The following is a 17,283-nucleotide window of genomic DNA, read 5'->3' as shown; positions in this document are numbered from 1 at the left end:
TGCTTGGATCTAAAAGTAAACGGGACGCTCACCAGACAGGTCTCCACGTAAGTCTTTTCCTGTGCACTTTGGTGACCTGCCCTATATCTGCAAGTACACAAAAGTGAAACAGTACTTGATCTTATATTGTTATAACGTATCATGACAGAATTGAAGTATGGAATACAATGTGCGTTTGAGTGGGAGGATGGGGGGGGGGGGGTGTTACTTAAATATATTCTTGAGTGAGATGTAGGTCAAGGAGATACAGTGGCAGCAGATTGCTCATTAAGTGCCAAACCAAGCAAAAGTCTAAGAGTGTGTTTTCTAGTGGCAACAGGCCAGCCATCTGCTCCTCCTTTATTCATTCATTAACATCTCTTCTTTGTGTGTGTGTAAGTATACATCACAACAGCCAACACGCTTGGCCAAGTGTACAACGTCACTAATGTTGTTGTCCGAAAAACCAACAGTCGTGTGTCAGATGGCTCAATCACGTGATCGCGCCCCGATCGCCATTGGCTGGGCTGTCAGGCTAAAAACGCTCGGCGCAATCCAGGCTCAAGTGTTTCTGGCGAAGAGTTTGGAAGAGAGGTCACGGGATCTAAGCGAGAGGAGAAGAGGTCAGACGATGGCCTAACCAAAGAAAAGGATGCTCCCAACAGCTGAATGAATGTGCACAAGTAAGTATTTATTTTCAGATACTTCAGAAAGACTGAGGCTGAACTACAATGATGTTGCTATGGGAACCAATTGCCAATTTAAATTCAACGACGACTATCTCAAATCAACTAAAATCAGTCTTTCTTTTTTCAGATCTTGAGCTTTAACCAGCATACCTAAGACGGACGGACGGAGGGACCGAGCTCCAAGCAAACCAAAGTTTTTTTTTTCCCCGATACCAAAGCAAACCAAAACCAAGCTCATCTGACAGCTGCAGTGTCTTTTTTTTGTTTGTTTTTTTTAACTGTGAAAAATGAAAGGGGATAGCACATCAGGAGACATGAGCGTATGGAGAGAAGTGGACTTTGCGCTCAACTGTACCTACATCGTACCGGATCAAGTGTCGAACTTGAGTTTCAACCTGCCCAAAGCCATGACTTCCATTCCACGCAACCTCTCCTTTGACTACAACAAAGACAACGAGGTAAAAGACTTTTTTGTTTCTTTTTGAATCCCTACTGTATGATTAGTAATTATGCACTTAATACACTCACTTGATATTCTGTTGGGATGTCTGCATTGGGTTACTCGAACACGAACAAAAGATTTGCTGACTCGTGACTTTATCTGTGTCTGAGAGTGGCAAAGGAGAGTCTTAAAGATGTGTTTAATTCCTCATAATTTACGGTCTATGGATGAAACAAAACAATGCATGCAGGGGTTTTATGTTCTATTTAAATACAACACATGACGTCAGGAATCCACTCGATTTCCACCAGGTGATCTTATCGCACCTTGTCAGACTTCTTTATAACCCCACACACCCTCTTTACCTCCTACGGCTTTTTGCTCTCAGGCAATTTGCAATAACAGGTCAGTCAGCTGAGTGTTTGGCTACCAAATCCAATAAAAAAAACAAAAAAACAAGTTTGATTCAGTTATATAAAGTTAGTTATCGTATATGATGTTTGAGGTCGAATCAGCTGTCACGTTCCTCTTTCTGACCCGGTAAGAATTTGGTCAACACTTTCTGTCAGTGTTCCGCTTCTCTAACTTAGATGACAGGATTATTTTTATCATATGTGATAGGATCTTCTGCCCACATACTGATGAGAAATCCTGTTAAGAAAAAAGCCAAAAAAAAGCTGTACACACTTTCAATAATCATAAACAAGTCGTTTGTTGAATTTTCTCAATGTTTTATTGTTTTGCCACTGTCTTTTTTCAAACTGACTGCCCTTTTGGCCCAGTGGAATCACAAAAAATTCTGTTGTTTTTTGCGTGCATTGACTGCTCTCAATTCAGCTACAGTTGCAGATCTGATAGTGTAGACTTTATCTTCAAAAAGTCTTCTACAATACATGTCATGACAGACTGTTTTTGGGGACACACACTACATTTTGACACATTTCAGTCACGGGCACTTTTCCTTAAATGGACTCTTAGCGTACTGCCGTCAAACAAGGGCGACTCATTTCCTGATCATCAAAGTCCTTTTGTGTTGGTTTGTGGATGACTTCACAGTCAGTCACAGGATGAGAATAGTAAACCAATATAGGTTGGAAGACTTGTTGACTCACCTGATCATGTGACACACAAAAAAAATCTGGGATTGATCTGAAAGTTTTCCACCCGTATGCGAATATTCTATAATATTTTTGATTGTGGCTGGAATTTTTATTCAATTTTAAGTGGTTAGCACGCAGGCCTAAGGGTTCAATTCCACCCTCGGCTATCTCTGTGTGGAGTTTGCATGTTCTCCCCGTGCATGTGTGGGTTTTCTCCGGGTACTCCGATTTCCTCCCACATTCCAAAAACATGCTAGTGAAGCGCCGAAGAACTGGAGTCTGAGGCGGAGTGTCGAATTTGGGAGAAAACTTTTAAATTTTTCCTACAAACATTAACTTGCACTCTTTGCTACGTAAGATATGAAAGCCCTGTTTCTCAACCACAACAGGAAGCGGAAAACCCCCGTCCTTTGCGCCCACCCCTCCGGGTCGCATCCCCTCCCCTATCGATCGTTCCGGGGTGAATTATGTCCCGGTAACCTTCCACTACACTAAGTTAATTGGCGAGTCCAAATTGTCCATAGGTATGAATGTGAGTGTGAATGGTTGTTTGTCTATATGTGCCCTGTGATTGGCTGGCGACCAGTCCAGGGTGTACCCCGCCTCTTGCCCGTGAGGATAAGCGGTAGAAAATGAATGAAAAGTCAGAAGTGATTGATGTTGGATACATCAATATAGATATAGAAATCTGTTTGTAGTGTCCTAACTCTTAAAGAACCAGAGAGACTGATCGATAGATGTATACCAATATCTGTGGGCTGAAACAAAAACGATAACATAAAAGTTTGCACAAAGGAACACATACAACTTTTTAAACCAATCCACATTCAGGCAAAACACGAGGATTCGGGATTCGTGATGCTCCATTTTTCATTTTCCTAAACCTTGGGTCTTTATGTTGAAGTGTGCCCTCGAAGCAGAGACACGTGGCATATGGGTGCCAGTTAGTGGGAGCAGAGGCTGTGGGGGGGTTACTGCTGATGCTGAGAGTGTGCGTTAAAGAGGGAGGGGGGGGGCGGGGATTTAGGTTAAAACCAGATGATTAACTTTCGTTGGGGATAGGCCGCTAGCCAGCCATCAGGCCCGAACCTGGCAGGCACACAAGCTACTTCCATTTCTTGAAAAAATTGGGTGGCGGTGGAGGGGTGGGGGGTGGGTGATCGCGTGGGTATCCTCGAGAACGCTCAAACCTCTTTTCATTTCAGTCTTCCGCACACTATCCCTCTCCCCCCCACCCTTGTTTCCACCCCGCCTTCCTTCCACCAACCTGAGCGGTTGAGCAGCGGCGGCGCGGCGGCACAGCAGTTCGTTAGTCACGCAACGCCAGCGGAGCACAATGCATCCTGTCATCCCGGTTCATCGCATGCAGAAATCACCTCACTTGCACATTGCATATACTCCCGTTGTCCTCAGTGACCTGTTGCTGCCATCATTTTTAAAACACCAATAATAACACCGTAAACAACCACAAGGTGTTTACTTTTCAGGTCATATTTTTCTTATTAATCCCTGATCTTTGCACAAGTTGTTGTGATAATCCTTTTAAAGACTGTTTCCTCAATAGCAGGAGGAGAGAGAGTGTGTTTACTTATGGGGGGTTAGTGAATGGGGTTGGGGAGGTGGGACGTGTTAAATATTGAAGACAAAGCTCCTCAAGACACTTAGGACAAGTGTGACACAGATGCTGCAGCCCGTTGGTGTGTCATTGTGTTTTTTTTTGGGGGGGGGGTGCATTGCATAAGGGTGACCCCCAACCTTGTCATGTGACTAATAAGCAGCCTGCCATGCACAGTTTTGATTATCAAATCAAAAGTGGGAAAATGGGTTACTATTAAGAATTATTAAGAATTATCTACCGATATTCGATCATTTTGACCTTTTAAAAAAAACCTAAGTATCATTAAGATTAACATTTAGTGATTCTGTCATCATTGCATACACAGTTAAGTTGTGTATTGTTAAACTATTTTATGGGGGTCATGTTAGAGCTGTGTAATACATTGGATATGACAAACTCCACGACATCTTAACGTGCTTGAATGCACCACTACGGCAGCTCAGGAGGGACACTAAAGATATCGCCACACTTCCTGTGCATTACAAGCTTCCACCATTCTGCGCTGTTTCTTTTCATATTTCATATTCATCCGCCGAACAAAAGCGTCAGTAAGCGTTGACAGTCGGAAAGAAGTCTACGTATGTTCCACACCAGAACTGTAGCATTCGGTTTTAACATTGTACTTTTATTCATATTCGCGTCTGCTTGCTAACTGCTAGCTCTCCGTGTAGCCCTGCCTCCACGAAGATGCTTAATCGTTGAGAGGATGTTCACTCTTATGTGTTTATATCATATAAAGCCAATGCGTACCGACACGTGCAGAGTGAACCCTCTTCTGCCCGTGTACTACAATATAATAGAGCAGACGCTCATACACTTATGTGAATTTATTAATTTAATTCATCGTAACAGGCGGAGAGTCAGTATGTTAGAGTGTTAACAAACAGCAGGTCAAACAACAACTGTCTCTTTCCGATGTGTGTCACGTTAAGTGGACAAGAGGTCAGGGATCAGTGGAGTAGTAGGTGAGAGAAAGTGTAATTCCCTTGATTGCATGAAGTCATTAGCGACCAAAGTAGGTCACCTTGGAGGTTTTAACATGGCTTCTGTGCTGTAATGGTCAACATGCGTGTATACGCACTACAAAACATGATGCAAATCAGGAAATAATGAAAATAATTTTATTTCATCATGTCACTATTGCAAAGTTTGAATGCAAATTTTTTTTTTCAGGTGATTGGGGTCTTCAGTAAAGAGTACATCCCACAGGGAACCCGATTTGGACCCCTACAAGGAGACATCTACACCAAAGACAATGTCCCAAAACAGGCCAACAGAAAATACTTCTGGAGGGTAAGTACAGCAAATACACTGACACCTCAGTTTTGGTCTTTAAAGTCAGATGTTTAAGTTTAAAATTTACAAGAAATGGAACCAATCAGGGACTCTGAATCATCTATGTCAGTCACATGGAGTCCTTTGTGTATAAAGTACAAAGTAAGGAAACCAAATACTTTTCCCATGGACTATTTTAGCTGGAGGAACTCGTGACCACCGATGGCACACAACTTTAAACTCATCACAAGTTTACTGGCACACACAGGATGGGACTATTGTTTAACATACACACTTGGGATGCTTACTCATGCCCCCCCCCCAGGTCCCGTACGTCTTTTTCTCATTCTTGTCAACACATGGTTTGTGTCACTCTGGAAAATTTCGTTTCCTACCTCGTAAATTCCCATAAAGTCTTTTCCCCATCAAGAGTATTTCCCTTCCGGCTACATTTCCTGTAAACGTATGCGCAATAGTGAAAGTGTGACGTTCCTAGGAAGTGTGACACCGCTGACACCAGTCACGTACATGTGTGCAGATTTGTATGTGTGCCACTTGTTTTTTTTTAAACACATTGGTGACTCCTGACACTGATGAGAACGAAAGGGAAAGGGAGAGAGAGAGGGAGAGAGAGAGAGAGAGAGAGTGACACAGCAACACAGTGGACCACGCCTACAAGCTTCAAATACTATGAAAACACACACAGGAGTGCAACAACACCCACGACACACAACTAAGGAGCACAATACACTGTAATAAAACAGAAGAGGACACAGGATACTTTACTGTACATGGAAGGGGTGAATGTTCGTATTTATTTTTTTATAACTATATTTTTAATTTCCTAATTTAATTTATTTATTATGACGCATTTTTTTTTTAAATATACAATACCACACAAAAATTAAACGCGTTTACATAAGACTGGTTTTAATTTAATCTTCTTTTGGCAGATTTATAGCAACGGGCAGCTGCAGAACTTTGTCGATGGCTATGACGTCCACAGGAGCAACTGGATGCGTTACGTTAACCCGGCAAGGTCTCTGGCCGAACAGAACCTGGTGGCTTGCCAGAACGGTCGGGACATCTTCTTCTACACCATCCGACCCGTGGAGCCCAAGCAGGAGTTGCTCGTGTGGTACAGCCAGGAATTCGCCCAGAGGTTGTGCAGCCAACAGGATAATATCAAACACGGTGAGTTCAAGAGAATGAGATATTGATGATGGGGTACATAATTAATTATTATTATTATTTAGAATTAATTATGAATTATTATTATTTTATTTTTATTTTTTTATACTTTATTATTTTTTTTTAATTAACAAAACATCAACATTAATACAAACAAACTCAAAATAAAAAGAAGGGGGCACTGGACATACACAGTATACAATTTAGTTATTTCACATTCCTTGTCATGGTGCAATTTGAGTCATTTCTTTGGTTTCTGTCTGTGAACAGTGTCCATTTCACCCATTTTCTCCACATATATCTTCTTCAGTCCTCAATATACGTGTCAATAGTTCCATATTGTGTATTGTGTTCATCACACAAAGCCAGTCCTCCGATACCAGGGGTCTTGGATTAAGCCATTTTTTGGTAATGACTTTTTTTTACATTCTACCAACATGATTTTATATAAATACATATCTTCCCTAAACACAAAATCTTTCACAAAGGTGGCCCAGATACAGCGTCTCGCATGAAAAAGTCACACTGTAACCCAAAATCGTAAATCCATAGTTTTACATGCCCTCTTCCAAAAATTGGTGATATTTGGGCAACATGGTTAACGTTGACTGTAGCACACTGATGGCTGGGTAACTTTAATTTCTGGTGTATTGAAAAATCTGATTATATTCTTCCAGCAATGCTGGCAATGATGTTGTGGTGCTTTGAGTCATAATCATACACAACCATTCAGTTTCTTTAATGTTTGTTTTGAGCTCTTTGCTAATGATTATTTTGTTCGTCGAATTTATCTGAAGATCAGAAAAAAAGGGGAACATATCAGAAGATATTTACATTTTTAACTAAAACAAACAATATAGTTGTCAAATAATAATTGGAAAACCGATTAATCATTATCCACGTTTACATGAGATTTTCCTCTTTCCGAATGATGTACCAGAAAACAGTGTATACATGGAAAGGAATATTCCAATCTCCTGTTTACATGCACCGCTATAATCAATTTTAATTGATTTTCATTTTGCTAAAGAATGAACAAAACAAAGTGAAAGCTACCTGATGATCATCAGTTGGAAAGAAAATACAATATATTCCCCCCCTCCATGTGGATCTGATAACATTTCCAACATTAAAGGTCCGTGACAGTGACTCACTGATCGTGATTGGTTGGAAAATTCTTTTACTTCAAAGCAAATGAAGCCACATTGTTGGATGTTATCTCTGCCTGGTATCTTGCTGTTTTTTTTTTTTTCCTGTCTGGCTTACTGAAAGGAACCAAATATTTGATGAGTCATTTTTTTAAAATGCTATTAACAGGAGCTACTGATCCTCCATTGCATGATTCAACCTCGTGACTAATACTCATCCACTGTAATTACATTGTAAAAGTCCTAAAAGCATCCACTTTGGTTTTTATTACAAAGTCCATGTTTGCTCAACATTTGTCATCTTGGACTGGACTTGGTTATTTTACAATCCGGTTTTGCTTCAAGGCACGGCACATACTCTGAAGAATTTTAACTACAGTCATATTATCACTTGTTAAACAAGAGGAAAAGCAGGTATAGTCGCCAACAGGTGATGTGAGATGAAATATGCTGATACAAAATGATAGGGTTATTCAGGGCGGATACGTGCCGTGACACATCGCTTACACTTTAGCACCAAGCTGTTCTTTCACGTCCGCATCACTACTGGAATTGACAAACAGAAACCTATACTGCATGGGTTTATGTCTATGAGTCAATACTATCATTTACCATCACAGGGAGTGCCGTGTGTGGGTGGTTGCTGATGTCCTGACGTGTACTCGTGCTCTATGGATGGGAAATAACCATGATGATTATATATGATAAGATTTATTTGCGTGGAAGATAAGTAAAGTAAGATAAGTAAAGTTGTGTTTCCATCACTCGGGGACTGTCAAGGAATGGCCGATGAGGCTAATGATGTCTTCTTTATTCATTCATTCATTCATTTTCTACCGCTTTTTCTTTACGAGGGTTGCGGGGGTGCTGGAGCCTATCCCAGCTGTCTTTGGGCGAGAGGCGGGGTACACCCTGGCCTGGTGGCCAGCCAATTACAGGGCACATATAGACAAACAACCATTCACACTCACATTCATACCTATTGAAACTCAGTAGAAGCAAGCTTGTTTTATTTTGAAATGACCTAACCACGGGTAAAATGATATGACAAAATAATAAAAGACCCGACCATGATAAATTAATTAGGATTCCATATTTAAAAGATCTAATATTTTTGGAGCTAGAACATAAAAACATTATTAGAGCCCTCTCGACATGAAATAACATCCCTATAGTCACTGTTAACAGAGTCACACTCATTCATTCATTCATTTTCTACCGCTTTTTCCTCATGAGGGTCGCGGGGGTGCTGGAGCCTATCACAGCTGTCTTTGGGCGAGAGGCGGGGTACACCCTGGACTGGTCGCCAGCCAATCACAGGGCACATATAGACAAACAACCATTCTCACTCACATTCACACCTATGGACAATTTGGAGTCGCCAATTAACCTAGCATGTTTTTGGAATGTGGGAGGAAACCGGAGTACCCGGAGAAAACCCACACATGCACGGGGAGAACATGTAAACTCCACACAGAGATGGCCGAGGGTGGAATTGAACTCGGGTCTCCTAGCTGTGAAGCCTGTGTGCTAACCACCCGGCCGCTGTGCAGCCCTGGTTCAGTATATTTTTCATCAAAATAGTAGTCATGCCAAAATGTTGTGTTGCTGCTGGATGTTCACAGTATCCGAGTGATACTGCCGTGTGGGTGCTGGAGCCTATCCCAGCTGTCTTCGGGTGAGAGAGGCGGGGTACACCCTGGACTGGTGGCCAGCCAATCACAGGGCACATATAGACAAACAACCATTCACACTCACATTTATACCTATGGACAATTTGGAATCGCCAATTAACCTAGCATGTTTTTTGGAATATGGGAGGAAACCGAAGTACCCGGAGAAGTACCACGATACAGTATCGTGGAATGAAGTATCACGATATATCTCCAAAACGATATTTTCTCAACACTCTTAATTGCCAATACTCATTATTTTTAATTTGTGTCTCACAGAATACATAAATATGGATGATGATCAAGACAAGACCAAACAGCAAGTAACTCAGCACTTGTGGCTCAAGGAGACAGCAAAGGAAGAGACGAAAGAGAAGAAGAACGATGACGGAGAAGTGGACGTGGAGATGTTGGGGAGAGACACCCCTCCTGACACTCCTGACGATCAAATCATGGACTTCAGTAAAAAGATTGAAAAGGAGGAGAAGATCGAAAGAGATCCAGAGCATGGTGGGTTCATTCCATCCCCACGCCCGGAACAAAGAGGCGTTGGATTGAATCCTCCGTACTTTCCAGAACATCACCCCGCCCTCGCAGCTGATCACAGAAGCCTACCTCTTCACCTCCATGGTATCTACGGCCACAAGGAAGGGCTGGTGTCATCTTATCCGCTTTACCCTCAGTCCCGAACACTCCAGCCCGCCTATCAGCTCCTTCAACCCTACGCTTCGCATTATCCTCGCCTTCTCCTCCCGTCATACTCCCCTCCATTTCCCGGAATGCTGCCATCAAGAGGATCCCTCCGGTACGGCACCTATCTGGGCACGGATGGGCTCCCGTACCCTCCAATCAGCACCCCGAGTCTACTTCCAATGTCGCTCCCTTACCCTCCGTCTCCACAGGGCGGTCTGAAAGAACTAACCCCGAATGTGTCCCCGCCAAGAGGAGCCCCGGCGACCCCTGAACTCTCTCCCATTCCCAAACCGAGGAGCCAGCTTGCTTCGCCTGAACAGACTTCCACAAACTGCGAAGAGGCAATGAACCTGACCTTGGATACTACCAAAGGAAACTTGATGCTGCGAAATCGACCCGGACACAAATCCTTGCCCTACCCGCTAAAGAAGCAGAACGGAAAGATCAAGTATGAATGTAACATCTGCTCAAAGACCTTTGGACAGTTGTCTAATCTCAAGGTAATGACCCCACCACTAAATTAATATACACTTAAATCATCACATCTAATTTCAATTATGTCATCGTAGGTTCACCTCCGAGTGCACAGCGGCGAGAGACCTTTCCAGTGCAGCTTGTGCAAGAAGAGTTTCACTCAGTTGGCTCATCTACAGAAGCATCACCTCGTCCATACAGGGGAGAAGCCACATGAGTGTCAGGTATGTTGAAAATGTCAGTTACACGGGGAAAGACCCAGGACATGTTGGCGAGACTATGTCTCTCCACTAGCATGGGAGGAGCTAAACAAACCTGAGCCATGGAAGGTAGATTCACATAATATTAAGGTTAGCATGTGTTCCAAGGGCATAAAAAAAATGTGACCTTGCCCTAAACTCGTCACTAGCCACGTTTACATGAGGAGTTTTTCCTCTTTCCGAATGACCTTTCCAAAAGCAATGGTATACATGGAAAGGAATATTCCAATAGCGTGTCTACATGCGCCGCTATAATCAACCAGAATAGTCAATGGGGCATGCCCAGTAAAGCGTAAACACCAACATCACGTGATACCGACTTCCTCCAGTTTTTCTTTCACTTGTTGGAATAACTCCGTATTCCCAGTTTTTCCTTCATCCAGTCTTGAAATTCAATTTGAATCTTCCGCAGCAGTCCAGTGCCGATTGCTCGCCTCCATTTTCTTTTAAATTGAAGAACGTCTCGAGCTGCGGGTTACGCCATATCTCAGCATTCGCCGAAAGAACGCACCCGGGAACAGGAAAAGTTCATTCATTCAATTGGAATTGAACTCGGGTCTCGTAGCTGTGAGACATGCGCGCTTACCACTCCTTCACCGTGCAGTTGTTGTTTACATACATTCATTTATTCATTTTCTACCGCTTTTCCTCACGAGGGTTGCGGGGGTGCTGGAGCCTATCCCAGCTGTCTTCGGGCGAGAAGGCGGTGTACACCCTGGACTGGTCGCCAGCCAATCACAGGGCACATATAGACAAACAACCATTCACACTCACATTCATAGAACATGCAAACTCCACACAGAGATGACCGAGGGTGGAATTGAACCCTGGTCTCCTAGCTGTGAGATCTATGCGCTAACCACTTGACCGCCGTGCAACCCGTTAAAGGTTTTCATTGTTGTTAAAATTAAATAATACAGATTTTTTACATTATTAGAGCCTTGTAGACATGAAATAGCACCCCTATAGTCACCTTTACACTTAATAATGAGACATAAATGTGGAGCTGAGTAGAGGGTGGTTGCACTAACCACTCGTTCGCCGTGCCGCCCCCAGGAAAAGTTCAATCTTGTTAATATTTTATAATTAAGCTCGGCACATGTTTTATATAGATATAGATATTTTCTTTTTTTAATAAAAGTGGACTTGTGAATGGCGTATAGAAGGGTTTAGATTATTTTCCACAGATGGCGCTAATGCACACGAAAAAGCTGCTTGCCAACCGCCAATAAACAACAGAAGAAGAAAAAAACACCACGAAGAAGAACGCAGTCTGATAACTTTCCGTTTGAGCGGGTACAAGATACCTCAATCGGATTGGGGAAAGGAATATTCATTCGGATTGGCACTTTTCTTTTGGAACGAGGTTAGATTTTTTCCGTTTGAGCAAATAACTTGAATATTTGTGTCCATGTAAACGTGGCTAATGTCTCTCCATTGACATGGGAGGAGCTAAACAAACTCGTGCCGTGGAAGGTAGATTTACATAATATAAAGGTTAGCATGTGTTCCAAGGGACCTTGCCTTAAACTGTCACTGTGACTAATGTAAAATTGCAAGGTAGTATGCATTGAATACACTTCATAATAATACTTGTAATTGCTCATTGGTTACTGTTTGTCACTCAGCCAATAGAAAACCTATGAAACATCTTCATGCTTGTTTGCTTACAAGACAATGTGGGTGTGGGAGCTGTCAACCAGAACTGGTCTATTTAAGAACGTCTGTTTTGAAAAGAAGGAATAACAATGCTAACCTTACTGCGTTAATAACATAATACCAAGTTTTATCCTAAGCAATCCCAACAAAAATGCTGCCCTTTACCTTATTTTATGTAACAAAGTCTAACATTCATTTTTTTTTTTTTGCCTTTAAAAGAGTTCTTTTATGAATACAATGTCATGTGACTAAATATTTGGGAGGGGTGTACTCATACCGCTAGGGTGTGATTCCTCTCCTTGTCCCTTTCTAATTCATAAATTGTCTTTTTTTGCAGTTAGAGCATAAAAAAAACTGTTTACTACCTTCTAAATACAATTGTTGACATTATTAGAGCACTCAAGACATGAAATAACACCCCTATAGTAACCTGTAATGCAACCGTCATACATTACTAATTATATGTTGGATAAATTTATGAATTTTTCTTTTTTTAATTCACTTTTTATTAGTTTTATTTTACATTTCCATGAGAAATATGACAGAAAATCTAAAAAGAAAGGTCAATAAACAAAAACATAATTTCCAAAAGTACTGCGTTAATAGCAATACCAAGTTTTATCCTAAGCAATCCCAACATAAATGTTGCCCTTTTCCTTATTTTATATAACAAAGTCTAACATTCATTCATTCATTTTCTACCGCTTTTCCTCACGAGGGTCGTGGGGGTGCTGGAGCCTATCCCAGCTGTCTTCGGGCGTGAGGCGGGGTACACCCTGGACTGGTGGCCAGCCAATCACTGCAAAAACTGCAAACTAACTGCAAAAATAGACAATTTATGAATCAAAAAGAGCCGGTAAGAAGAACAACGTAAGTTGCAAAGTACCACTTCCACACGGAAGGGGAGGAGAACTTTTGTTCACTGACCAGAATACTACTTAGGACTTGTCTTTCATTCATTCCTTCATTCATTTTCTACCGCTTATCATTACGAGGGTCGCTGGAGCCTATCCCTGGTCACCAGCCAATCACAGGGCACATATAGACAAACAACCATTCACACTCACATTCATACCTATGGACAATTTGGAGTGGCCAATTAACCTAGCATGTTTTTGGAATGTGGGAGGAAACCGGAGTACCCGGAGAAAACCCACGCATGCACGGGGAGAACATGCAAACTCCACACAGAGATGGCAGAGTGTGGAATTGAACCCTGGTCTCCTAGCTGTGAGGTCTGCGCGCTAACCACTCATCCGCCGTGCCGCCCAGTCTAACATTCTTTTTTTTTTTTTTTTTACCAGGTATGTCAAAAGCGATTCAGTAGCACCAGCAACCTAAAAACTCACCTCCGACTCCACTCTGGGGAAAAACCGTACCAGTGCAAACTCTGCAGCACCAAGTTCACTCAATACATCCACCTGAAGCTGCATCGCCGTCTCCACAGCAACCGGGATCGCCCGTACCACTGTCAGCTCTGCTCCCACGCCTTCTTCCATCACTTCTCCCTCCGCATCCATCAACGCAGCTGCTGCCGCGCCAACTCCACTTCACCTTCACCCGAACACATGAAAGAAATATTAGAGCGTTTCGACGCCAGCCAGGAAGCCGACTCGCTCTCGGAAACGGCGTCCGCGCCACAAGTGGAGGAAGCCGTAGAGAAATGGCTCGCTCGTACTTTGGAAGGCGACGGCAAGGAGGACCAGAAGGAAGCCACGCTTTTACTAAAAGCTCTCACCGCGGCTACCAATGCAACCGTTGTCGGACAAACGCCCGCTTCCCAACACACAACCACGACCTATCAGGATAGAGCTAGCGTTGTGCATCTCCACAAACGGCCAACAGTGAAGTCGGAGCGCCAGTGAGACTATCGGAACTATCGAAAATGAACAAAGGAGATTTTTAAAGATGTCGCCAAATGTAGCCTTTTGATTATGATTGTTGATGAGGAACACAGCAGGGGTTCGAAAACCACGAGACAACCAAAAGAAGAGCATTCCAAAGACCGGAACGAGGAACATACTTTGTGATTGTACTTCCTCTCCCAAAGAGTTACATAAAGATGGAGAACGAGGGAACTTTTTAAGCTGTGAAGTCGATTCTTTTCACTCAGGTAGACTTTTTGTTGTGTTAATTTATCTTCTTCAACAGTTTAGTTGTGTTTATTTATTTATTTTTTAGTTATTTAATGAATAGTAAAATTGCTCAGGAACAGTATAAGTATAGTTTATTATGTGTGTTCTGTGTATGGCACAAATAACCTCCCGTTTGTTAATGACTAATTTATTTATTTATTACAAAAAAAAGGGAAAATCGGGTATCTTTCAATTGTGTTTTAAATGATACTTTGCCAAAACATTATGAGCATTATTTTCTTGATTTATTCGGTCCAATTATCTAGCCCAAAAATACCGAATGATAATAAAGTCGGTATTTGTAGCGTCACACTGGATTCAATTTTTGAATAAGCAAAGCTTTATTGTACATCATTTAAATCCAAATCCTTTTTTCAGGTAGTACTTGACGTTAGGAGTCAGTAACAAAACAGCACAATGTTTGTCCTTAAGCATGTGAAGCAAAAAATAACTCACATGTATATGTACGTACTACACATGTACTACACATGTACTACATGTCATCATTTTCTAGTTTTTTTTTTATACAACCATGTAGTTTTTTAATTTTTGGAAGCAGGTTTGAGATTGTAAGAATTTATATTGTGAGATACTATTTTGATTATACTTTTATATGATGTAGTACAATAAAGATATTGTTTCTATATGCAGTATCAGCTTGGTTTTGTCGATGGTCTCTTATGTATACTAATTCATCATTTATCAATCATTTATCAATCAGCCATCAATTGACGAGTGAATTTGGATTTTAACATTTTTAGAACCCTCTAAACATAAAATAACACTATGAATACCTTTACTTATGTATTTACCAATATAGTAGACATAATAATAGCAAAAATCCATGTAAGATAGATGGGAGGGGGGCACAAGTCGACATAATTCTGCTGTTTGTGGGTCTTTACTGACATCTAGTGACCAGTGTAGAATACTACATATCTTCAGAGTGTCTTTGGATGCATCTTCTGAAGGCCTTATATTTGTATTTTTATTCATTTTGCAATTTTTTATGCTTGAAAATGTTTAATTTAGGCACAAAAACAACATAAAATTTCCACAATATTTTTGAATATCAATTTTTCACCGCTTTTGGATTGCCTTGATTTCATGTCTATTTTCCTGTCTTTATGCAACACATCATGCACACTCACACAATATATAATATACAATACAATACAATATCATTTCAACAGTTATTCGCATTTTTCGCACAAAGATGGATTTGTATATATGTAATATATAATATACTGTATGAAATAGGTGCCGCATGGTGTTTAAGTGGTTGGCACACTGGCCACACAGCTAGGAGACCTGGGTTCGATTCCGCTTTGGTGTGGTTTTAGATTAATGGGCGACTCCAAATTGTCCATAGGTATAAATGTGAGTGTGGCCTCTTGCCCGAAGAGAGCTGGGGTAGGCTCCAGCATGCTCAAAAAACTTATCTACAGAATTAACTAATTTGCCCAATCACGTCACTCGACCACCGTGCAGCCCCGTTAACAATTTTCATTGTTGTAAATTTAATTGATTTGCATGAAGCCACTTTGTTGCATCCTGTAATCCCGGAGAAGTTGCGGTGTGGGTGGGTTTTTGAATTAAAGCCTAAGAAAAAGCAAAACATATGCATGTGTACCGAAAAATTTGGGACATCATGCAAAAGGGTGGTTGAAATTACGCGATACCTCATTTCAGTATTTCAGTAAATTGTCATAGTTAGAGCATAGAAAACCTGTTCATGACATTTTGTATGCAGTTTTTAACATTATTAGAGCCCTACAGACATGAAATAACACCCCTACAGGTGTAGTGGTGGGGCGAGGGTGGAATCAAACTTGGGTCTCCTAGTTGTGAGGCCTGCACGCTAACCACTCGACCAACGTGCAGCCTTCGATCACTTCCTAATGTAAAAAAAATTTAATAATTAATGGTGTTATAGTTCTCAAAAAAACATGTTCTTTTTGTGTGTTGTTTACATGGTTAACATTGGTAGACATTTTGCCTAAATATTTATATGGATAAATGTGTGTCAAAGTGAAAGTTATGCTTTTTTGTTGTTGTTGAAAACTGATATTTTCCTGAAACATACCTATATTTTACTTTTTTTAATTATATTTTTTTTTAGTGAATGACTTCAAATTTAGAATATCAAAGTATTTCAATGTGCGCTAAGAACATGTTATTCCAACATACAAGGAAGTAGGAGTAGAAGATTTAAAAACTGAAAACATGATTACTTATAATGACACTTAATGATCATGTTAATAACATCTAACAACGCTTTCGTAATCTCTGTGAGCTGCATTTGTCTCACGAGTGTTAAATGTCTGGAATAAGGCACACACAATAACACACACACAAAGTCATACTCATACTCAAATACGTGTAGGTGTTCAAAAAAACGTACTTTCTTCCATGAGTCATGTTTTTTGATCAAATTCAAAATTTTCTCTTTCCAGTAATTCTGTTTCCTGTTTCTCTTTTGCAGTGCAATGACCTCTCATTCTCACGTTTTGAAAAAAAAAAAAGTGACATTTCCTTTTAGTCTGCATGGGCGAACAGCAGCAACACTTATACCTCATATCTGTCTCCTCAGCATTGCAATAACAATTATTATTTTTTTTATGTGTTATGATGTAAAGTCGCTAAGAAATACACAACAATATAGATTCAGAAATAACAGAAAATAATGGCCTTTATTGTCATTATACAAGATGTACAACAATATTGGAGAGATTCTCCTTTCAGTGCAATAATCAAGTAAAAAAAAGTATACATAAGTAAAGTAAAAAAAGACAAATATACAAGATATACACATAATATTGCACAGGAGCAGATATGTATTGCAGACATATTGCAGATATATTAATTTTAGTGCAATGATGAATGGGCCTTAGTCCAAAAAAATAATGAATAGTGTATACAGGTGAGTAAAAATAAGACATAAATA

The 17,283-nt window shown here is 40.8% G+C and overlaps 1 protein-coding gene across 2 annotated transcripts; it reads left to right on the top strand.

Annotated features, from left to right (window-relative positions):
- Positions 1–371: 371 nt before the first annotated feature.
- Positions 372–14,404, top strand: prdm1b (PR domain containing 1b, with ZNF domain). 2 transcript variants are annotated; one of them, XM_078791937.1, is made up of 7 exons: positions 372–662; positions 796–1,126; positions 5,002–5,121; positions 6,057–6,297; positions 9,395–10,308; positions 10,378–10,506; positions 13,506–14,404. In XM_078791937.1, the coding sequence occupies exons 2-7, from the start codon at positions 956–958 to the stop codon at positions 14,064–14,066; spliced, it is 2,136 nt and encodes a 711-aa protein (XP_078648063.1). In that variant the 5' UTR covers positions 372–662; positions 796–955; the 3' UTR covers positions 14,067–14,404. The 2 variants fall into 2 exon arrangements, with proteins under 2 accessions (XP_078648063.1, XP_057902796.2); XM_058046813.2 differs by lacking the exons at positions 372–662; positions 796–1,126; positions 5,002–5,121 and adding an exon at positions 5,734–5,909.
- Positions 14,405–17,283: the final 2,879 nt, after the last annotated feature.

Source organism: Doryrhamphus excisus, linkage group LG7, assembly GCF_037039965.1.
Source record: "Doryrhamphus excisus strain RoL-2023G ecotype Guam linkage group LG7, RoL_Dexc_Guam_v1.1, whole genome shotgun sequence".
NCBI classification, from domain to species: domain Eukaryota; kingdom Metazoa; phylum Chordata; class Actinopteri; order Syngnathiformes; family Syngnathidae; genus Doryrhamphus; species Doryrhamphus excisus.
The sequence above is the reverse complement of the archived record's forward strand: the minus strand, read 5'-3'. Positions and strand labels throughout refer to the sequence as shown.

What these genes read in the sequence shown, in the direction of transcription:
- prdm1b (XM_078791937.1), top strand. Translation starts at nt 956, where the DNA reads ATGAAAGGGGATAGCACATCAGGAGACATGAGCGTATGGAGAGAAGTG. An exon ending in ACAGGATAATATCAAACACG is followed by an intron (nt 6,298 to 9,394) that starts GTGAGTTCAAGA and finishes TGTGTCTCACAG; the next exon opens with AATACATAAATATGGATGAT. An exon ending in AGAAGCCACATGAGTGTCAG is followed by an intron (nt 10,507 to 13,505) that starts GTATGTTGAAAA and finishes TTTTTTTACCAG; the next exon opens with GTATGTCAAAAGCGATTCAG.